The 24,445-nt window shown below is 38.1% G+C and overlaps 1 protein-coding gene across 6 annotated transcripts in view; it reads right to left on the bottom strand.

The window, feature by feature from the left end:
• The window catches only part of LOC105492220 (phosphorylase kinase regulatory subunit beta), a 227,627-nt gene that overhangs the window by 5,740 nt on the left and 197,442 nt on the right, over positions 1 to 24,445 (bottom strand). For 5 of the 6 annotated variants that reach the window (XM_011759241.2, XM_011759242.3, XM_011759239.3 and 2 more), the window contains 4 exons: positions 22,583 to 22,673; positions 19,175 to 19,377; positions 5,770 to 5,904; positions 1,401 to 1,530 (listed from right to left, as the gene is read on the bottom strand). In XM_011759241.2, the coding sequence (XP_011757543.2) occupies positions 1,401 to 1,530; positions 5,770 to 5,904; positions 19,175 to 19,377; positions 22,583 to 22,673 (559 nt within the window). Of the gene's footprint in view, positions 1 to 1,400; positions 1,531 to 5,769; positions 5,905 to 19,174; positions 19,378 to 22,582; positions 22,674 to 23,634; positions 23,726 to 24,445 lie in introns of all 6 variants that reach the window. The other variant, XM_011759240.2, reaches the window with a different exon arrangement.

The raw sequence follows: 24,445 nt of genomic DNA, 5'->3' as shown, positions 1-24,445 counted from the left end.
ATTAGCAAAGCAAGGATACTACATGTAAAGGGGCCCAGGCTGCCAGACAATTAAATGAAAATCTGGTAAGTATTAGTGGGGGCTGAGAAAGAAGCTAACAAGTGATTGTGAGCATGCACTGCCCAGGTAGGCAGAGAGAAGGCCTTGCTAGAGGGTTCGAACTCCAGCAACGAGGCGCTGCTCTCTGCTCTCAAGAGATGGTGCTGCTCCTGAACAGTAATCATAGGGCACCCAGGAGAAGGTTGGGCCCTGCACTGACAGTCAAATGAAACTACTTGCAGTCTGTGAACAGTATAAAGAATACTTTTTAAAAATTTTTATGCATTTTTCTGAATAAGTAATATATTCACAGCATTCAAACTTTGAAAGGTTTAAAGGGTTCCAGGGAAGAGCCCACACCGTCCTCCCAGTCACACAGTTCCTTTTACCAAAGGCTAAGAAAAAAATACTACCAGTTTCCTATGGGTCCTTCCAGAGACACTCTTAGGTAGACACAAGCAAAATGAGTGTGGGTCTGTGCCTTTGAGAATACTTTATTTGTATAAAGAGCTACATCAAAATTTATTTGGTTGAGATTTCAACACTAAAAACAATTACAGTACTTTATTTCCAAAAGGCTAATCCTTCTCTTTTGTGTATAAGTAGAAGACTTAGATGCCAGGATTAAATAATCATATCAAGGAAGCAGGCCAGTGTATATCACATGGGAAACCATCAGAAGGAGAGGGCACTAACTCACTTGGACCACAGGTAAGGTACATTTGGAATAAAATAAGTGATTATCTGTCCAATGACCTAAAAAGTTATTGCATTTTTCACATTCAACACAATTCCTAAGTGGTGATTTCCTCATCCACAACACTACTAGGCCCCACTGTTTCTTAGGTCTGCTCTGGTTCTGTCTTTCCAGTGCATGCTTTACTGTTTGTGAGGCCCCCCAGCACTGACCCACCACCACCTGGGGTAGTGAAGGGATACCCATGCTTGAAATAAAGCCAGTATAGGAAACTCTAAGCTGGTAAGTAAACAAAGGAAGGACAGCTTGCTCAGCAAGAGGTTTGGCCATGTGGTTTTTTAAAAGGGAATATCCTCAAAATATCTAAAATATGACAATACCAATAATTTTTTTTTATTAAATACAACTTTCAGCAATATATCCATTTGGTAAAGCGAGCCTTTTCTGCCTACAGGGACACTAAATTTGAAAAATAAAAGTAACTCAGATTGGGGAAAACAATTTTCAATCCAATTGATTAGACTTATTTTCTAGTATTTCATCCCTTCTTTGAAAAAACTCTTAGAACGCTGAAAAGGAGAAAAGTTATTTGCAGGGCAGGAGGAAAGGATTCACTATCCTTTGCAAAATCCCCTTTCTTTACGTGAACGTGGTGGGGCTTTACCTGAGGCAAATGCTTCCCAGCGACAATGATGCCATTGGGCGTGCGCTCCAGGATCTGCCACACTCGGTCATAGAACCCGGTGGGAGTTCTATTCAAAGACCCATCGATCTGACGCCTGTTCAGCCAACATCTGTAACAAAAGGCAAATGTCTCAGAGTTGAAGAACAAGCTTGTTCTGGTGGAAAGCAGGGCTTTCAATATGAACTAATTGTTCCGATAGGGTAAGCAATGAAAGCCAAAGCCCATCAATGATGCATATCTCCGTGTGTTACAGAGGCTAGTAAATATTTCATAATGAAAACAGGGCTGGCAGGACAGGAGGAAGTCTCTAAGATTCTAAAAAATTTAATAGACAAAATGTTATTCTCTAAGTAAGCTATGAATTGCTCAGTACATGCTCAAATGATTTTCAAATATACAAAGCAGCTCCCTTTAAAAATGCAGCAGCTGTGAATTTCATAATAACTTTATGTTGTTTTCACATATAATAAAATGTAAGCTCAATGAAGGCATGGAAATCATACAATTTGATCACTCCTATACGCCTCTCCCAGAAAGGTGCTTAGTAAACAATTAAAAAGTGAATGAATAAGTGATGTTCAAAAAAGCATTTTATATAGAATAAAATTACCTTATTTTAAACTTTATAGAAGTTTGCCATTTAAACATAGCTAAAGTTCTCTTGCTGAAAAAAGATGTAAAATCTTACATTATAATAACAGAATGTAGTGATACACCAAAATTTTAGATCTTTTATTTTCATGGATTAAGCATTTAAGTATTAAATCTTAAAGATATAATACATCATTCACAAACTGCTAAAAATGCAGAATTTGAATAATTTGAAAAGGACACACAGTGACAAAGTAACATATTCTTTCGAAAGCTGAAGAAAGGACAGATACATTTATTTATTTATTTATTTATTTATGAGACAAGGTCTTGCTGTGTCACCCAGGCTAGAGTGCAATGGCTCAATCATAGCTCGCTGCAAACTCTAACTCCTGGGCTCAAGCGATCCTCTCACCTCAGCCTTTCCAGTGGCTAAGATTACAGGCATGCACTACCATGTCTGGTTACTTTTTAAATTTTTTGTTGAGACAGGGTCTGGCTATGTTGTCCAGGATGGTCTTGAGCTCCTGGCCTCAAGTAATCCTCCTGCCTTGGCCTCCCAAAGTGCTGGGATTATAGGCGTGAACCACAGCACACAGCCCAGATACACGTTTTTTACACTTAGTATTTTAAAAGACAGCAGAGTGAAATGTATACTCAATTACAAGAGAAATATGTCATGACCAACACTATTTCTAGGTACGACAATAGCTATGCAGGATACAGTAAACAGAAAAAAACATTTTTGCTCTGGAAAAAGAGGACCAATGAAAATTTATCCCTACATAGGTAAGACGGGCATCCATTTTTGGATACGTAAAATTTCTTTTAATAGGCACAGCCTTGTATTGCTGGTTTTAGTGTTTCACCAAAGTGACAAAGCTCAAAGGGTTCCTTGGTGATGTTTTACTTTAGGTAACTGGATACCCTACTGCCTGCATTTTATTTTCACCTCGTTCCCTTTGTTTGGCAATTAAAAGGTATGTTTTTGGAGTTATATGAAGTTATGATTAATATTTTAAAAAGGAGATACTTGGTAGGACAACAGAAAAAGTAGAAATGTGAGAATACTCACAATGGAGGTAGAAAATTATTTTGAAAGATCCTTTCGTTTTTTCTTTTCATTTTGAAAAATTTCAGACTTACAGAAAAGTCATGAATATAAACCATAGAGTTCCTGTATACTCTTTACTTAACTTCCCTTCTCCTTTTTTTTTTTTTTTTTTTTGAGACAGGGTCTCTATCACTGAGGCTGGAGTGCAGTGGTGTGATCTTGACTCTCTGCAGCCTCAACTTACTGGTTTCAGGTGATCCTCCCACGTCAGCCTCCTGAGTAGCTGGAACTACAGGCGCATGCTGCCACACCTGGCTAATTTTTGTGTTTTTTGTAGAGATGGGGTCTTGCCGCGTTGCCCAAGCTGGTCTCAAATTCCTGGGCTCAAGCAATCTGCCTGCCTCAGCCTCCCAAATTGTTGGGATCACAGGCGTGAGCCATCGTGCCTGGCCTTCCCCTACTCTTGTTATCTTACATAACCATAGTATAAAACCAGGAAGTAAACAATGATACAATACTATTAATTAATCTATGGATCTAATTCATTTTGTCAATTTTACCACTAATATTCTTGTTTTGGTCCAGAATCCAATCCAGGATTGGTGTTTAGTTTCCATGTTTCCTGAGGCTCCTCTAGCAGTTTCTTGGTTGTCCTTTATTCTTTCATAACTTCGACACTTTAGAAATGTCAGTTTTTTTGTAAGATGTACCTCAGTTTGGGTTGGTCTGATGTTTCCTGATGAATGGACTGACATGCATTTTTGCCAAGAGTATCTAGAAGTGATGTTGTGCACTTTTCTTATTTATTTACTTATTTTTATAGAGATGGAGTCTTGGAATGTTGCCCAGGCTAGTCTCAAACTTGTGGGCTCAAAGGACCCTCCTGCCCCAGCCTCCCAAAATGCTAGGATCACAAGCTTAAGCCACCATGCCTGGCCCATCATACCCCTTTCAATGCATCATATCAGGGGTTATATGATGTTCATGTGTCTTATTACTGGCGATGTTCACCTTAATCTTTTGGTTAAGGTAGAGTCAGCTGGGTTTCTCCACTGTAAAGTCACTATTTTTTCCTTTACAATTTGTAAGTATCTTGAGTGGAAACACATTGGAATGATGAAACTCTCCATTTTTCATCATACTTCCATGCAATGATGGTTTTTGCCAGCAACAATAACTGTTGTATTTGTCTATTTCTGTCATCCTATCTACACTTATAATTGGAATTCTATTATAAGAAAGGGTCTCTTCACTCCCATTTGTCTGTTTATATCAGCATAGACTCATGGGTATGTAAGAATGTTTCTTCCTATTTTCCACTGGGATTTTGGTTGTCTTTCCCTCAATTTTTAAGAATTCTTGGTTATAAGCTCTTTGTGGCATATATTTTGTTCCAGTTTCTCAGTTGTCTTTTGACATTGGTTGTCTACTTTTTGCCATACAAAATGCTGTTTTTAATTTTCACATAGTCTTATTAACTTTTTCTTTTGTTGTCCTTGGGTTGAGCCATTATTAGAAGGTCTTTCCCATACTAAGGGTAAAAAGGAATTTCATCATGTCTTCTTGTTTTGCATTATTTCATTTTTTACATTTAGATTTCTAATCTATTTGGAGTGTATTCTTATGTGTGGTATAAACTACAGGTGTGATTTTATCTTTTTGCAAATGGCTATCCAGTTGTCTCATGACTATTTAAAAAGTCCATCCTTGGCCTTTGTCACACATTAAATTTCCATATATACTTGGGGGTCTATTTCTGGACTTTCTATTCTGTTCAACTCTTCTGTCTGTTGTGTACCAATATCACACTGTTTTAATTACAGAGGCTTTATAGTATGTTTTAATGTCTAGTAGGGCAAGTCGTTCTTTCGTGTTTTTCTGATTATTCTTATATGTTTGGTTTTTCCATATGAAGTTTTGTATTAACTTGTCTTAACCTCATAAAAAGAGCTTGTTGAAATGTTATTGGAATTGAATTATATTTACAACTGACATCTTTATAACATGAATGTTCCTATTTAAGAACAAGGATGCCTTTCCATTTATTCAAATCTACTTTTGTGGAAGACAGCTTTTGTAAAAGGCCTAGGCAGATTTTTCTAGGCATATAACTATATCAGTTTGGTAAATGCCAGGCACAAACATACTCAATAAATACTTTCCTAAATACTTACATTAAAGCTATTTCTGATGAAAAAGTTCTTCAAGTCAACACAATCCACAAGTATTTGTTTTGTTCTTAGTGTAAGCTTAGCACAAGTCTAGGAAAGGGTTTAGCACTGAAGTCTACTTAGGGAGACAAAGCCACAGGCAACATATTTAAATAACGTTACCAAACCCAATCCTATCTGCCAAAATGCTGGGAGGAGATGGTGAGTGCCACAAAGGTTCAGAAAAGGAAATTGACTTCAGAAAGTGGTATGAGGTGTTACATTTTGCACAGAATAATAAAAATGAAGAAATGCTTATACACTACATTGGAAAAAAAGTATAAAATTAAAATCAGTGCAAAATAATAATTGAAGAGAGACATTTTGATTGGTTTTTCTATTTACACTTTCTATCTAGTGGGGTGGCCTCTGATACTCTGTTGCATTTTATTTCTTATTAATATCTTATCAATTTCATAGATATATCAAGCTAAACATTATGAAGTTATTGTAAATCCAGAGTATCATGTAGGTAACAAGGGGCCCTCATTACCTTCCATTCTGTTGAGGCTGCAGAATATCCAGCAGAAGCTGTTTAACTTCACTAGGTGATAGCTGATACAAGTCCAAGGCTGGCTTGTCTCCACCACGGATCTGAAGTTCGTACTCCATGGCATGGATGATCCACCTGAAATAAAACAGGGAAGCATGAATCAATAACTCTTGAAATAAAATCACCTTCTGCTTCTGTCAGTAATGCCCTTACACCACTGACCCATTCAAAGGAGAATGAAGAAGAGGCCATTTGAATTTCCTGAACCGTTGATACAATTACTTCCATCAAGATTATGTGACATGATCAGACTCTTAAAAATGAGGCCTGCCCTTGCACAGGTGGTGAGGTTGTACAACATTAAAATAGGTAAGTACTTAGGTTCTTAGCAAGTGAGATTTTACCCATCCATTGTGGTGTTATTCTGTACACAAACAGCTGCCACACTATATTTTCTTAACACTAGATACATGCAAAAAAAAAAAAAAAAAAAAAAAAAAAAAAGGAAAGAGAGCAAGAGAAACAATACATTTCAAGAAATAGGCTGAGATATGCTATTATGTAAATGTTCCTTTCTCTGAAATCTCAAGCTTTTTTTTAAAACCAATTTCCTTTACTTTGTAGTCATTCCTTTGGGGTGAGAGGAGCCAGACAAGTACCTGTCTTTGAAATACAAGGATACAATTAGTTATAACTTAGTTATAGTTGTACATTAAAGATGTACTTTAACCAATAGGTTGCATAAGAGCCAAAATATTTAATTATTTTATGTGTAAATAATTTTTGAGGATATTTTAAAAAGCATTTTTGTAGATTCATTTCATTTCTTTCATTTACTATATTCTGAGGACAGAACTCAGATAAACTAGTTATGAAAACCAAAGAAAACTCTGGAAATAATACTGTGCCTTAGGGAATGAGAAATTTATACACCCTTAGGAAAAGCCAGGGAATTAGTTTTACACAGCAGATTCCTATGCTTCATCCTTAAATCCTTTAGCGAACACTGCATAACAAACACAGGCAGTGCAACTGAGCATCTGGAAATAATGCATCTTTATTTACCCATGCTGCCTTTCTCCCCCATGCCTTCTCTTTCTCTTGATACACTTCCTTGAAAGGCAACCTACAAGGATATTGCAGGTACAGAGATGAAAATGTTAGAGTAGATGTATTCAAAAGATTAAAGTTCTTTTTTCTGCCAATGCTGGTTTGTAAAACAACAATGATGCATCCTCATGGGATGACTAATGTCTCTCGATGTAGAGAACAGTAAGAAAAAATGCTAAGCCTTACTGGTTGAGCCAGAGAGGGTGTCAACCAGGCCTGCTGGGCCAGGCCATAAGCCACAGGGTAACATGTATCAAGTTCTATGACAGTTCTAACCTCTACTGCCCTAAGCTCAGACAACTCTCAGCTCTTCCTACCTTCTCCCCTATTGTTTGTTGGTGCCATTTCTGGAAGTTGGGAGTTTAGTCTAGGGTAACACTGAGATGGATTATAAAGGCATGAGAGATACACAAGGATGAAACATACTAATATTTTAGAAATCAATACTATTACTGTTGATACTATGTAATGAATATTTAATAGCTGTTCATTGGTAAGAGCAATAAAGATGAAGTATTTACAAACAACAAATGCCTGAAAGCTTCCTGTTATATACAACAACAGAATATGTAACAGAATTAAGATTTACCGTTTATATTTCTCTAGTCAGTCGAAAAGAAAAACTGGACTACACCTATGTTACTGGCAAAGACTAGGCTTTCTTTATATCGTCCTCATTCTTATTGACTGTATTTAGCGAAAATGTTACACAAGCATAAAAGTAACAAGAACATAGTTCTTTTGGATGCTTTGATGTTTAAGCTGTTTGGGAAATTAGCTAGTACAGCAACATTTTAGTTACAATAAACTACTCAGTGGGCCTTTTCTTTAAATTAAAAATTTATATTTTTATTTTATAGACTAGGCATAGAATTGTCTTCTATTTATTTTATTTATTTATTTTATTCATTTCTTTACTTAGATTTAAAACTTACATTTGAGGCAGCTTAGAATAACAGAAGGAATACTGAATTAAAAATCGAACGACCTGCCTGTTGGTCTCCTCAATAAGTCAATAGAATGAAAAGCTAAGTGGGAGTTTCTGCTGTAGATGAAGTGATTTAAGAGATACAACCACTAATACCATGAGCCTTGTTTTATGTCATGATTCAAAAACAGACCAACTATAAAAAGTCATTTCAGGGATAACCCAGAGAAATTTAAATAAGGATTGAGTATCTTATGATATTAAAAAAATTACTGCTAATTTTGGTGGCTATGATAATGGTATTGGGATTATTGAGATAATGTCCTTTTTTTGAGATACATACTCACTAAAATATTCACAGGTAAAAGTTAAATGTCTGGGATTTGCTTTATAATATACTATAGCAAAATAAAAGTTAAAGCAAGTATAGCAAATACAAATAGCTAAGCACTACTTATATCACTAAATAATGAGTATTTGGGAATGCACCAAATAATTCATTATACACTTAAAATTCTTCATAACGAAAAGCAAAGACAGACTTAAATACTAATTCTGTCACTTACCAACTGTGCCCCATTGGCAGGTTATTTTCCAAATGGGAATACTACTATTACTCATTGAACTTACTTTATGAAATTATTTTGAGGATCAAATAATGTCTATAAAAAGGCTCTGAAATGTTAAAGAGTCATAAAAATGTTAGTAAACTCTTGTTATGTGACTTCTTAAACTCAGGTTAGAGGAAGGTAATGCAAATTTTTAACTGAAGTCTTGGAGTCACTTAAGCCAAGTATCAGTCAATTAACTTCAGGAGGTATCTTCAAAAATAAATAACATTTTTATTTTTAAAAGGCTTACTTTTTAAAGTCTTCCACTAACTTGAGTTATTAAAACTAAACATAGTTTATCACATTTATCTTTTAAAATCCTTAGTATCACGCACAAAGATAGCTGGAGACCTTAATGTTTTCCCTTAGACTTCCTTCTATTTACAAAATCTCAGTTTTGTGGGCAAATTATTGACAGCAATATTCTCAAAAATCATCAAAGAAAGAAGGTTGTTCATTCATTCAAGCACAAATAAATACAATCTGTCATATTATTAAAATACATTTATTGGCCAGGTGCGGTGGCTCATGCCTGTAATCCCAGCACTCTGGGAGGCTGAGGCGGGCAGATCACAAGGTCAGGACATCGAGACCATCCTGGCTAACATGGTGAAACCCTGTCTCCACTAAAAATACAAATACAAAAAATTAGCTGGGCGTGGTGGTGGGCGCCTGTAGTCCCAGCTACTTGGGAGGCTGAGGCAGGAGAATGGTGTGAACCCAGGAGGTGGAGCTTGCAATGAGCCCAGATCATGGCACTGCACTCCAGCCTGGGCAACAGAGCGAGCTCTGGGAAGGAAGGAAGGAAGGAAGGAAGGAAGGAAGGAAGGAAGGAAGGAAGGAAGGAAGGAAGGAAGGAAGGAAGGAAGGAAGGAAGGAAGGGAGGGAGGGAGGGAGGGAGGGAGGGAGGGAGGGAGGGAGGGAGGGAGGGAGGGAGGGAGGGAGGGAGGGAGGGAGGGAGGGAGGGAGGCAGGCATTTATTCATTAAAATTGTTGGTCAAACTAATCTTTTTATTCTTTGGAATTCTTCAAATAAAAACGGCAAAACAGCCTTAGACATAAACTACACAACTATTAATAGCTGTCAGAAACCTACAGAAAGTAAATTACCAAGTAGTAACACAGTTAAGAATATCAAAGACATTTTATCCATTTGTAGGACTACTAATAAAGGAGGACATAGGAAAATCAGGCTAATTATCCCTCATTCCCTATGACAAGGCCATAAAATCTGATATTGATCATTTTAGAACAAAAGTTTTTTTTTGTTGTTTTTTTGTTTTTTTTTTTTTTTTGAGGAGTCTCACCCCGTCACCCAGGCTGGAGCACACAATGGCGCAATCCTGGCTCACCACAACCTCCGGCTCCCAGGTTAAAGTGATTCTCCTGCCTAAGTCTCCTGAGTAGCTGGGATTACAGGCAGGCACCACCACGCCCAGCTACTTTTTGTATTTTTAGTAGAGACGGGGTTTCACCATGTTGGATGGGCTGGTCTTGAACTCCTAACCTCGCGATCCGCCCACCTCAGCCTCCCAAAGTGCTGGGATTACAGGTGTGAGCCACTGTGCCTGGCCAGTACAAAATCATTTAAATACAAAATGGGGAAAGGAAACGATGGATGCATGGAAGGAAGGAAGGAAGGAAGCGAGGGAGGGAGGGAGGGAGGGAGGGAGGAAGGAAGGAAGGAAGGAAGGAAGGAAGGAAGGAAGGGCAAAAGAAAGAAAATGTGGAAGGTCAAAATAATGAAGGTTATGGATGGCCCAGAGCCTTAAACATCCAGTCTGTCTAAGAGCCAGAGGTGCTCTACTTGCCAATAAGCAAATGAGAAAGTGGTAGATTCACACGACTGACCAAATCAGCCTTCATATATATCCAAGTTTGACTTGAGGACAATGAATTCTTTGGGACTGCTGGAAAAGCGGAAAAAGGAATATTAGTATTCCTCAGACAGTTCTGGGAATAAGCTTATCCTTTTAAAAACACTCTTGTTTGGAGATTAGTAAGGATACAGTGTGTGTATTGGTATGTTTATTTCCCATATGCCCCAATGAAGGCAAACAATATGAAATAAAGTACATGGAAATCTGATAGCAGTGGTAAACCAGAACACCTGAACTTTTCTTTTTTTTCTTTTTTGAGACATGGTCTTACTTGGCGCCCAGGGTAGAGTGCAGCTGTGTGATCTTGGCTCACTGCAACATCCACCTGCTAGGCTTAAGCAATCCTCCCACCTCAGTCTCCCGAGGAGCTGGGACTACAGGCAGGCACCAACACACCCAGCTAATTTTTAATTTTTTTGTAGAGAAGGGGTTTTGCCATGTTGCCCAACTGGTCTCAAACTCCTGGGCTCAAGTGATTTACCCACCTTGGCCCCTCAAAGTGCTGGGATTACAGGTATGAGCCACTGCACCTGACCAGCTGAAATTTTCTGGAAAAAAAAAAATGCCATACAGAATAGAACTGATCACTGATCCTTGGGGAAAAAAATAATTTTTTAAAATAATCATTTTAAGATTTCAAGATAATACAAGGATCTGCTAAGTTTGCTGTTAAACAAATGATTAGATGATTTTGTGCAAACATTTAACTAAGCCATATGTTATCGGCTGAATTCTTTCTCCCCCACCAAATTCATATGTTGAAGCCCTAACTCCAATGTGATAGTATCTGGAGATGGGGTCTTTGGGAGGCAATTAGGTTTAGATGAGGTCATGATGTTAGAGCCCTTATGCTGGGATTAGTACCCTTATAAGATGATATACTAGAGCGCTCTCTCTCTCCAACAGAGGACACAGAGGACACAGAAGGCAGCTGTCTGCAAGCCAGGAGGAAAGCCCTCACCAGAAACCAAATCGGCAGGGACCCTGACCTTGGCCTTTCCAGCCTGCAGATAGTGAGAAAATAAATTTCTGTGTTTAAGCCATTCCATCTATGGCATTTTGTTATGGAAGCCAAAGCTGACACACCAAATGATAGAAGATGGGAAAGTTGCAAGAAGGGACTTTTTTGGCTTGATTCATATTAATATGGAGAGGGATACAATTTGATGAGGCAAACTGAGCTCTCTGGTGACTGAAGGATGTGGACTTACTCTATCACTGATCCAATCACAATATAATAGAGGTAGGGGAGCTTCATCACCTCACCTCCTTATCTCATATCAAATGTCAAAGGCAAAGACCTCGGAATGAGTATTAGAACCGTGCTAATGAACTTGGTGCCGTAATTATTTTCTCTTTCCTTTAGTGCATAAGCAATGTTATAGTCTGCTATCTATGACAACGATGGCTCTCTCTAAGCTTCGAATGTGTGATCCACAGATACGGTTTCGGGCATCAGAGGACAAGGTATGTCTGGATCATAATTGCTTACAGAGGATGTCCTGGCAGTATGAAAAGCAGAGATGAAAAAGGCTCGATAACATATATCCTCTGGGGTTATCTCTAAGTAAAGCTTGACTGACAGACCTGCAGCAGAAAGCAGTTGATTGGAGGTCTTTACAGTAATGGGCCTGTCAGGAACTTGATCTATTTCAACAGGAAAGCTGGAGCACAAATCAATAATGAGACAGCAAATCAAATCATTATCAGACCAGAATACCATTCCTGTGAGCAGGTTAATTTTGTTCACTGGAGTGCCTGATAGCAGTAAAGTTGAAGAAACTGCATTGGCAAGATTAACCTTGGAAAAAAGAGAAAAGGGACATGGCGCTATTGGTTTAAAAGCAACTGAAGTAGTGGGTAATGTAAATAAATAAAATTTAAAAAACACTGAGAGAGAGTAGTTAAACCAGAGATAAAAATATACACAGTGCAAGGGAATTCTGGGTAAGAGGTACCATGGTTAAGGCAAATGTTCTTATTTCTTATGTCCATTCAGCCTAGTGAATGCTGGCATTCCAAGAAGAATATGGTATCAAACGTGACCAATCAATCAATCTCTTTAATCATAATTAACATTTAAAAGAGAGAAACAATACCCAAAAGCCAAGTAAGAATGAGTCTGATGTGCTTATTGTATCATAAGGCAGTAAAAAAAGAACACATTCTATAAATCCCCTCCCTATCTTTCTTTTAAAATTGTGCCACAACCAGTACAATACACAAAGGACTAACTCAGAAATATGTTCAACAATTTATAGGAAATTTGACATTCAAGGACTCTATAAATGAGTAATTTGCTCACCAATTTTAAGCAAACGAAAAACCTTCCATGGACTAATTCAAGGTAAAATTTGTAAAGAAACATACTGAGTATGTATTTGCTGCTGCTAATAAACAAATATGCAAGGGGCCCATTCACTTAAAAGGGCTCAGGTCTTAGTATAATTTATTAAGGATGAAGTCTCATAAAAACATAGAAGACACAAAAGTGTCTTTTCACTCTTCAGAGGGGTACTATCACAAGCCCCACAGATAGGATGACAGTTACCTTAAATTGTCTGATATCCCTAGAGAAGAAACAGCATTCCCAAATCTTTGTTACTGTGGTGGGAGAGTGCTGTGGGCATAGGTCTGAGGGGATTTCAGGGTATTTGCCACAGGTGTCATGAGTGTCTACCAGGTGACGGAGAGGTGACACCATGTTAGATTGCAAGATACAACCCCAACAGGATTCTGAGATGGAGTTTCCATAAGAGATGCTTTGGGATCATTCCACTGGGCCTACAGGGGACTCAACCATGGCTGAAAGGGCCCCCTCCTCCAGGGTGAACTTCTCTTGCGAGAGCACATGGCTTTTGCAAACTTAGGACCAGAAGACAAGAGTGAGTGAGACAGAGAGAGAGAGAGAGAGAGAGAGAGAGAGAGAGAGAGAGACAGACAGAGAGAGAGTATGTGTGTTAGGACCAGAAGAGTGACTGAGACAGAGAGAGAGAGAGAGAGAGAGACAGAGACAGAGACAGAGAGAGAGTATGTGTGTTAGGACCAGAAGAGTGACTGAGATAGAGAGAGAGAGAGAGAGAGAGAGAGAGAGAGAGAGAGTATGTGTGTGTTGGGAGAAGGGGGAGGTTCCTCCTATGGCACCTTGAGATTTGTGGTGTGTAAAAAGCACTCCCCAGATGGAGCTGTTCTCCAAATGTCATGGGGAGAGGACCTCAAATTATCAAATACCACAGTGATAATGTTGAAGCTTTGCCCTTGCAAAACATCTTCACATTCTTTACCTAGAATCACCACATCCAACGAGGACACCAAAGCAGGGATAGCCCCACTGTTACCAACCAGGGTAACTTTTTTCCTTTTCTGTTTATTGTCGGGTTGAGCTCCTTTTCATTCCACTAGTTTTACATGTAAATGTGAAGTACTTTTTTAAACATTATTACCTGTTTTTCCTTCAAAATCACATGTGAAAAACGCATTGCTTATTTGGCAATATCTGCATACATCATAATTCATCAGTTCTCATCCAAGGAGTTTACAGTATTCACACAAGTACCATAAAGATATATTTTGCAGCAGTCTTTCAGCATTATTCGAAATAGTGAAAACATTGGGAACGACCTAGATGTTCATTAGTAGAAAATAGTTTGAATAAATTGGTTTTTAGCCATATAATAAAATGCTGTGCTACCATTACATTGAACAAGATAAAGTCCTATATACTGACATTTATGAATGTCCTAGATAAATTAAATGTAAAAAAAAGATGCAGTGTATTGTTCCACATTTTATAAAACAACAATAATACCATACATATATATCTGTGTAATGTACATGTGCAAAAGTATCTGAGAAATATACATCAAATTGGTGTCAGTTACTTTCCCTAGGAAATTTCTACTTTCTAAGTTACATTTTTCAGTATTATTTTATAAATTACTTTAGCTTATTATTTTTAAGTGATTTGCATGATTTCAGCTACAGTATATTTCAGTCAAATTTCCTTATCTTTCTTTGTCTCTTCTTTCTTTTGATTGAAAGTAAATTACCTGCATAGAATTTGACCTTCACTCTTATCCCTTAAAATAGTTTCTTTCGAAGATTTGGAGCTATTTTGAATCAGTTATAAGAACTTTGAGTTATATCCTGATTTGTTCAGTCTGTTTGCCCTGATATTTTCAACTCCAACCTCTTGACTCCATATGAGGGTAAAGAAATGGTTCTTTCATGTGAGTTAACTCTAAATGAAAAGAAATGTGATTCTCCATCTCCGTACACGGTATAAAAGTACTCTATTGTCACAGACTCAGGCACTGATCTGAGACAGACTGAGAAGTATAGGTTATAAGTCTTCCAAAGCACATTCTTTGTAATAAGTGTTCTAGTTCGGGGAGCCTTTTCAAGTGACAGTCATCCTTGCAGAGGTTTAAACAAAGCCTTAGAGTGAAGGCAAGCAGTTTCCCAAGATTTTACACTGCTGTGTTTTTCAGTCTATAGTAGTTTTTCCTTTACTGCTTATTCAGCATTTTAAGCTAATTTAGGTCCTCTACAAGTCTCATGTAATTCCCTTCCTTGAATTCAACTCTAACCTGATGCTTCTTTCTATTCATGGGAATGGGTATTTATTCTAAAAATAGCATTCTTTCCGTTTTGATATCTACTATTCTGTATGTTCAGTGCTTTCCATGAGAAATGACATACCATTTTTCCTTATACTGTGTCACCCAAAGTAAAAATGTCCGGTGGCAGCATGTGACTTAGTATTTAACAGTCAACTGACTCATAAAGAAATTTGCTATGAAACCTTAATTATTCACCGTCCTGAAACTCATTCTGGGATTGTGGCATTATATTCTCATTGTGAGTATTAATAGTGTCCCTGCCTGACTTATGATGTATATTTCACTCTTATGTGCATCTCACAAGATCAGTTCTAATCACTAGGACAATTTCAGTCGGGGAGCAATCTGGTATTTTTTTTGTTGTTGTTGTTTTTATTAAGGAGTGATTTATTTAAGAAATTTACTTCTGCTAAGGATAGGAACTAGATCTTGTATTACTTCCTGTCTGTCTTATAGTTTCGTTCATCAGAGATGCTCAATAAATATTGGATTATTTAACATATGGTATATAAGCAGAGTCAGGTGGTTTGCTTTGAGCTAGTAATGTGGGATTTAGGAAAAGCAAAAGGAAAGCATGTCTCTGTACTCTTAGAGAAGTAAATGGCTCTTAATTTTGATAAACATACTTGATTTTGTGCCACATGATATTGGAATTAAGTATAAAAGAAGATTTAATTAAATCATGTCCTTCAGGAAATGACCAAGTTAAACAGGGCCTTGTTTTTATGAAAGTCCAGTCATATATACAGAAGATATCAGGATGTAGCACTTTTCTCCATGGAGTTATTAATGGAATGGTGTAGTTAATCATATCAGAGTATAGGACAGGTTGCCTTACAATCGTACATCTCTTAGCAGTGTTTCCAGTAACGATCTAAGAGGAGACAAGTTTAAATAACGTGATCACTGCACTCAAAAGATCACTCTAGTAAACCATCCTCTTCCTCTTCCTCCATCACTGTAGCCACAAATACTATTTATTGAATATCTATTATATGCTAAGCAATGAATAATAGAAGAAAAATAAAAATTCTTCACATATATTATCTGACTTAATCCCTACAACAACTTTGAAGTAGGCACTGGAACCACCATTTTACAGCAAAGAAACTGAGATTTGGAGAGTGTACATGGGCTGTTTTTGTCAGTAAGTGGAAGAACTGGGATTTACACCCAGGTCTGCCTAACTCCAGTGTTCTTATTCTTCAGTCTTACGTACTTCTGCATGTTTTTGCTTCTGTATACCATTGCCATTATCTCACAGAAACAGGCTTTAGTGTTTATTTCTAAAACTTTATGGCTTTTATGACTTCTCATACATGATTTCAATTTATGATCCATATTGTATTCGAGTTCATGTAGTAACTATGATGTGCCAGATGTCAGATTTTTTTTTTTTTGTTCTTTTGTCTGCCAGGCCTCCAATCTAGGATCAGTACTGTTTAGCATTTTATAGTGTAAGGAACTTGAGTAGGTACAAGTTAACAGACCAAATAAATGAGATTTTGCACCTTAATTCATCACAAGACCGAGAAAATGGGATGATTCTAAGTTGGCTGCTTGTATACTACAGTAGATATATTGTGTTGGTGCAAAAGTAATCATGGTTTTTGCCACTGAAAGTAGTGGGCGAAACCACAACTGTTTTTGCACCAACCTAATATTAAGATGCTATGAAAAGTTTAGAAAAGTCTAGAGCAGACTTTTCACTTCCTTGTAATATTCTAGGATACCTCTGTCAAATACAGAGCGCCTCATTATGTTAACCACAGGAAAAAAGCTTTCTGAAATACAAACCTGCCTGCCTGTTGCTACATCAACATTGGCTTAGGAGGCAAAGCATAAGAATAATTTGAAATTATATTTTGTCATACTTTCAATGTCAGTATTTGCAGAGGAAATAATATTTTCCTGAAGACTAATCCTTCTTTGTAGGACCAGGGCAGATGTCGTTGTTCGAAGTTAATAGCCAGTCAAATGTGTGAGCTAGTGAATATGCACTGAGCCCTTGGTGCTGTTTACTGGAACCAGCAAAGGTAGAGACACTGGGATAAGGACAAACGGTAGACAGTTGCCGCGTAACTCCTCCACAGAAAATCTTCTACCTCCCCTAAGGCAAAACCACCCCTGCCACTGAATTCAGCTCTCTGGATACCACTAATTTGAGAGTTACAAGTGGAAAGCCTTGAATTTTATTCCCATTTCTGCCAGTAACTTAAGTGACTATCCCAGGCAAATGAGTTCTCCTTTCTTATGTTCAGAGGAAGAGATCTAATGTTTGCTGAGGGCCCATTTTCTAGGTGCTTGCCCTTTGGGTTTATCTCAGATAATCCTCACAAAAACTCTGTAAGTTTACACACAAGCTGCTTGAAATTCTGCAAAATTAGATAACTTTCCCAAGATCATGGGCCAAGAACCAGGATTTGGAACTAGTCACTAGTGTGAGTGATGCAGAGTTCATGCTCCCCAACCCTTCTAATGACAGATGGAGAAAGGTATGGCAGTAATATTTGACAAACATAATTCAATTGTTTTTTATGCATGGTAACAGTACCGCGTTTATGTTTTGAAGAAGTTCTTATGTTTTTGAGATACAAATTTAAGTATTTACAGATTAGAAGATATGGATTTGCCTTTCAAAACTGACAGGGTACTGTGGGGACAGGTGGGTAGTAGATGGGGGTATGGGTGAAGTAAGACGGACCAGATGATATTATTGTTGAGGCTGGGTGATAGTACGGGCACGTAAGTCTTTATTATATCAGTCTCTGTATTCTTGTAAATGTTTGAAGTTTAAAAAAAAGTTGAAAAGTAATCAATGACATGAAGATATATTGGTAAAAGTTATGAAGTGACATGGACAAAACCGAAGTTTTAAACTACATAAAGTGCTCAGGTGAGGTGGCTCACGCCTGTAATCCCAGCATTTTGGGAGGCTGAGGCGGGCAGATCACTAAAGGTATGGAGTTCAAGACCAGCCTGGCCAACATGGTGAAACCCTGTCTCTACTAAAAATACAAAATTAGCTGGGTGTGGTGGCACATGCTTGTAATCCCAGCCACTTGGGAGGCTGAGGTGGGAGGACTGCTTGAACCTGGGAGGTGGCAGTTGCAGTGAGCTGAGATCGCACCACTGCACTCCAGCCTGTCTGATAGAATGAGACTCCATCTCAAAAAACAAAAAACTACATAAAGCGAAACTGATAAAAATAAAAATGCAAGGAGAAATTGATATAACCACAATTGTAATGAGAAATTAAGACTTTTATCAGCAGTCAATTATCAAATACAGATAGTAAAGATAATAAAACTCCAATTTTACAGTTAGCACTTATTTCACACTCATACACATACATGTATGTTTGCATCCAACAGAGAATGTATATTCTTTTCAAACACTTGAGAAACACCCTCCAAAGTTGGCCACATGTTAGATTACATTATAAGCTCAGATACCATTGGGCTCTTTTACAATCAGGACATACTCACATGATACTTATACAATCAAAAATGTATTTAAAAAAGAAACATTTATACTTTCTTAGCTTGTCATAGACTTTTAAAACATATCTCATTTCATTTTCATATAAAACAAAGAAACTGGTATTAAAGCGAGGCTAGAGAGGTTCAGTCATTTATCCGAGGTTACTGAGATGACAATGGCAGTCGGAACTTGAACTCAGTTCTGCTGAATCCCAGAGCCTGGTTAACTTTTCCTACACATGCTGCCTCATAAAATTCTTGATTACGAATATTCAAGATCATCAGAGCCTTACTTTTGATTTCTTCTCCAAGAACAACAATATTAAAAATCAATAGTTAGATTTTGGTAGAAAATGGGTATAGAATATTTTTAAAAGGACCAAATTTTTATCTGAATGTGTCCTCCTGACAGTTTTACTGAAAATCATTCCTCTCTTAAGGCCTATTCATTTTATTTCTAGGAATTTTTGCAAGTACTGTGCTTAGTGTTTTACACGACACAGCTGTTGAAATTTCTGGGGTTTGATTTTACCAGAAAACAGAGTTACTTCACTATATCTAATTCAGGCATGAAATAAATGTTAAGGATTCTTTCAGGCTAGTAGCATTTATTTTGCATACCCCCAGATATTGCCTGCATGGCTTAGAGGACAGGTGCACTTTGCTGAATACTCACCAGACACCAGGAACATTGCTTCACTTGGAGAGGCTGGGTCTGTTAGAGGACAACTTGAACAATTCTCTTTATGCAAATGCAAAGGACTTCACTCACCCGATTCGTATTTTCAGCATGCCACTGAATAACTCAGGGTTATTGGAGATGATCCAGCCAATATGGATGACCAGTTCTTGCTGAATGACCGCTTCCCTCTCATCATGGGTGTTACACTTATAATAGATGATGTTTTTAATCACTCTTGGAGACAAAGGATTAGAGATAACTTCTTCTTCATGCCCAAAGGCACCCAGAGTTACCTACGAGTACAGAATTTTATTGTAAAATTCTCCTAGCTACTAAAAGATAAAAATAAAAAAAACTCAAGGCTCAGGATGACTGGCAGGCTGAAATTACTCTACATAAGCTAGGGAATTAGGCAGAATAACTGTTCCTGCTGTTTATTAAAATGGCTTTCAAAGCGTGACTCCCACTGGAAATCATGATGGTTCACAGTCTAGTCTCAAATATAAGGGCAGGTGAGGGTTCCAGTTAGGGGAGTGGAGGTGAGTGGATAAAAGCAGGGAAGGAATATAAATAACTAATAAGTTAAAATTATTCTGAATGACTTTAGCACTAGAAACTCCCCAGAGAAACCAGAATAGGTTACAGAGTTTCACTTTACTGCACAGTCTACACAATTTGGTATTTGAGAGATATACTTTTTGATTTTTTTATAGTTTCTCAGGCAGATTCTTTTGCCTCAACAACACTATAACGCTTCAAAGGCAGGTGTGACGCCACCCAGTTCCTGTGTAGCCCTCATTTTTCTGGGCATAATGCAAGGTGCCTGGTGAGGGTTAAAATATGTGGTGACAGATCTCTCACCTGTGGAGGGGAAGGAACAGGCTGTTCACAGCCTGGGACACCAGAGAGCACAGAGCGAAATGGCCAAAAAAAAAAAAACTCTGAGCAGAATGCTGCTGAAGCTGGCAAGGGGAATAGGCTGGTCTCTCTCTCTCCTCTATCCCTGGCATTCTGCTCCCAGGGGACTCTGCAGGCCACCCTTCTCCCTGAGTACCCCTTCCCATCTCTTTTCCATGTACAGTGTACCATCATAAAAGGCAGGAAAAAAGAATAGCATATCAAAGGCCACAGAGATGAGGGAAGAGAGCAGAACATGGAGTCTATTGCCTCAATTTTATAATGGAGTGAAAACTGCGAACTGCTGGTTTATTATATCACAAGTGGCATGAACCAGTTAGTCTGAGTGTGAATACTTTCATTAAAATGTCAGTGTGTAAAGAAGAAAACAAACAGAAGGCACATCATTGCCTCTGGAAGCAATGATGACTAAGCCATGATTTCATTCCACAGAGCTTGAGGTGATCTGAATGTGCTTGGTAGAAACAATATTACTTCAGTGCTTAGGGCACTCAGAAAAATTCTGAATGCTCTGTTCTTACTTCTTTATTGTAAAGAAGTAAGGTGCGGTCAGAGAATGGACTTCATGCCGCTGGTAATGAAGCTGAGCTACAGGCCTCCAAGTCTTGCCCAGCTCTGTAAGTGATTTACCCTGGGAGACATACTAGTGTGATGAGCAATGGTCCAGGCACAACCTTAGGGCAGGCTCTGAGGCTTCCAGGATGTGGGAGCAGAATCTCAGGACCACAGGCTGCAAGCTCCCTTTAGATATTGTGTAGTTGGACAGGACCAACCCTAACCCACCCTTTCTCCCAGTGTCAGGTGCCGATGACCTTGAATATCTCCAAAAGTTTCTGAATGTTCATATGCAGAGTTAACTCTCTTTTCAGATATGCTACAAGGATCTAAAATCCAAGGAAAAATATCTTCTCAAAGCCTGTTTAACTTTCTTTCAGAGGTGGCTTGGTTCAGGGCAAAAATATGAGACTCTCGCTAGAGGCAAGAATTCTGGTGAGAAAAGGCACTAGATAAGTTACTTCCTGTATTTTGGTCTGTTTTAGCCAACAAACAGGGATAAAAAATCTACCTCTCAACAATTTGGAAAAAATAACATATATGAAGTGATTTAACTTTTTCTTAGGATTTTTTGTATTTTTTCTTTTCAATTTTTTTAAATGACAGGGTATTGCTCTGTTGCCCAGGCTGGAGTGCAATGGAATGATCACGGCTCACTACAGCCTCAAACTCTTGGCTCAAGCAATCCTCCTACCTCAGCTTCCCAAGGCACTGAGACCAAAGGCATGTGCCATTAGGCCCAGCTATTTTTTTTTTTTTTTTTTTTTTTGCAGAGATAGGGTCTTGCTATGTGCTCAGGCTGGTCTTGAATTCCTGGCCTCAAGTGATCCTCCCGCCTTGGCCCCCAAAGTGTTTGGATTACAGGTGTCAGCCACCATGCCCAGCAGGAATCTTTTATTAGTACAATTATTTTTAATTATTAAATATTACATGAAACAATAAATAGCTTATTATTCTAACATTTCAAAAACTAAATATAAGGATGAATAATTTTAATCTTAATGAATTAAGAGCCCTGAAATATGACCAATGGGTTGATTCCATTGAAGAGCGTTAAAGTACTTCATATTACTAAAGCTTATTATATCCCCAGATTAACTCTCAGGAAAACACAATAAAGCACATATATTCACAGAGAAGAGACGGAGAGTAAGTGAACAGGTTTTCATTCTAATCAAAGGATGATTCAGCCAGGTAAATTAGAGCTTATAGAAAACAAAACAGAAAATGAGCAGCCACACCCCACATGCACAGGCTCAATTCAACCCACATTCACTAAGTGCTTTTTCCAAGCAAGGCCCCATGCTGGGCACACTGGGATGTGTACTGGACAAGACTCAGACTCTGACCCCTGGGGGCTCACAGCCTACCATGAGGTGAGAGACACACATTCAAATGAACTGGGACCCAGGACAGATTGTGGGAATTGTCACAGACCTATTGTGAGAATCCAGAGAGAGAGACCACTGCTAACTGGAGATGGCTCCGTGAGGAGGAGGTGACAGAGCTGGCCCTGGCGAATGGGGAGGAGCTGGGGTTAGAGATGGCCTGGGGCAGGGGATCTGGGGAACAGCACTGGCATGCAGAGACCCTGGCTGAGCACGAACACCATGCTTTCTAAGGAGGGAGATCTTATGTGGAGCAGAAGGGAATATGTGCCCTTCGCTGTTCACCTACTTCTGCTCTGCCTATCCGAAACCTGTCTGGAGTACTTTAGTAGTTATTGGTCCATTTTCTACATTAGTAGTTATTGGTCCATTTTCTACATTAGCATCTGCATTGATCTCAACACAGGAGTTGAAGATTACAGCTCTAAGGTGCAGCAGGAAAAGGGGAAGGCCCATTTAATATCTTTCTGACTAGATTTTGCTTGGGGAAGGCGACTTTCGTAGCAATGCCTGAGCCCTTATAAATCTGAAAGTGAGAGGCCTATGACACTGAGGCTTGCCAGACTTAAAAGTAAGGGTCCTAGCCAGAAATCTTTGCCACTGGGACCAAATAAGTGTCTGAAAAGCAAATACTTACCTGTTTGCCCTGCACTAAAACATTAGTAATGGATGGGGCCAGGCTGTCCACTACTTTACTTAAAAGACTTGCTGCACGGCGTACAACCGACCTGGGGGCAAAGAAGAGAGCAGGCCAGATGTTCACAAATCTAAAATATGAGGAATGCATCGGGCCCTGACTGGGTAATCTTTAAAATATACACGGTTGAATCCTCACATCATCATTTGGAGGAAACACTGCCCAGGACAGCTGAAATTTCCCAGACTGCAGGACCATTCAGAATTAGGGAGGGATCCCTCCACCTCATCCCTGCCACCAAGCTGTGACAAAAATATTACTGATGACACTATCGATTTAAAAAGCAAAAAAAGAAAACCTAGTTACTATTTTGATTAGGGAGGGAGGGTGTATAGGAGGAATTAAGACGATATTCTGATTTTGCATTAACAAGTTCATTACTAAATCTGTCACTAGTACATGTGACCTATTTCTATAACCATTCTAAGTCATGTTTCTTTTGGTGCCTAGATAACCAAATCTCTGGATTAGAGGATTCACTTAGTACTGAATTTTAGAAAGTGCTACAATGAAATACCAGTATTTCTTTTTCATGATAAAGTCATAATGTTGGGGGAAGAAATTCACACTGCTATTTTTATATTACTGAAAAAGTCTTAGAACCTAGGGAGAACAGATTTTTTTTTTTTTAAAGTACAGCACATGCAATACATCAGATAATTTTTTTCCCTCAAAAGTAAAAATTCACGTGGAACTTTTAGATAGAAAAAGTAAAATAAAAATGTAGGTCTGAAACTGGCTGCAATCTTTAGGTATTTCAGGATATCCACAGAAGCTGACTTATAAAAAACATTTATATTTCTTAATTTCAACATAGATGACTAAAAGAAAATTCAGTCAATAACTAATAAAGTTAGTGAAACAAACACTTCCTACTTCTAGAGAAGCTTTCACCCACACACTCTAAGACCAAAAGACATGTTTAACCTTCAGAGTGCAAATAAGCCCACACATTTCAAGCAGCTTGGGTTTTCAAATTCTGTGCATGTTACCTGTTTCCCATGTACCAGAAAAGTAGTAATGTGTGGGGCTATAGAGGAAGAAAATTTCTGGGTAAATGCAGCCCCGTAGCGCACCGCCAACCTGGGTGTGTCAGTGGAAAGCCATAAAAGGGAAAATAGAGTAAATACAACTTCCAGTTCTTCCAAACATAACAGTCAGCATTCTAAATGTTTGCTAGCTAATGATTTATCTGAAATGCATAAAGTGTAATACATAAAGCAAGAACAGATGTGCTTAATCAAAAGTAAGACTATAGACCACACCTGAAACTTACTGGCTAAGAAAGTTTACCAGAACTATCACTTATTGGCTTGATGTCTTACTGTACTAAGAATTTACAGTGAAAATTTGAAAGATTTAACTATAGGATTATTACATTATTTCTTCTGAGGAGGAATGGTATATTTATGATAAAAATATAATTGAAATATTCTAAGAGATTGTTTTGTCTAATCCCCTTATTTTAGGGATTAGAAACCTGAGGCTCATTTAGGTTAAGGGAGTTTCTTATGACATTCTTGAGACTTTTTTTTTTTTAAAGTGGATAACGTATCATTAAAAAATGTGTGCGTGTGTATATATATCTATACATACACTTTGACTTTCAATATTTGTTAGATTCAGCTAGTAAAACATTTCTGTAGAATTACATCAAAATGCAGAGGGCCATGCATTTAGGCATTCCTACTCAATTGTGAATTTAAACAACTTTATTTATTTAAACTTTCCTACTTCTTTTTTTTCTATCTCTGGGAAGAGATTACCTCTGTAGAACAAATTGGTTATTTTTCATGAAGCAGC

The sequence above is a fragment of the Macaca nemestrina genome, chromosome 18 (assembly GCF_043159975.1).
Source record: "Macaca nemestrina isolate mMacNem1 chromosome 18, mMacNem.hap1, whole genome shotgun sequence".
NCBI lineage: Eukaryota > Metazoa > Chordata > Mammalia > Primates > Cercopithecidae > Macaca > Macaca nemestrina.
This window is presented reverse-complemented; position numbering and strand designations above follow the sequence as displayed.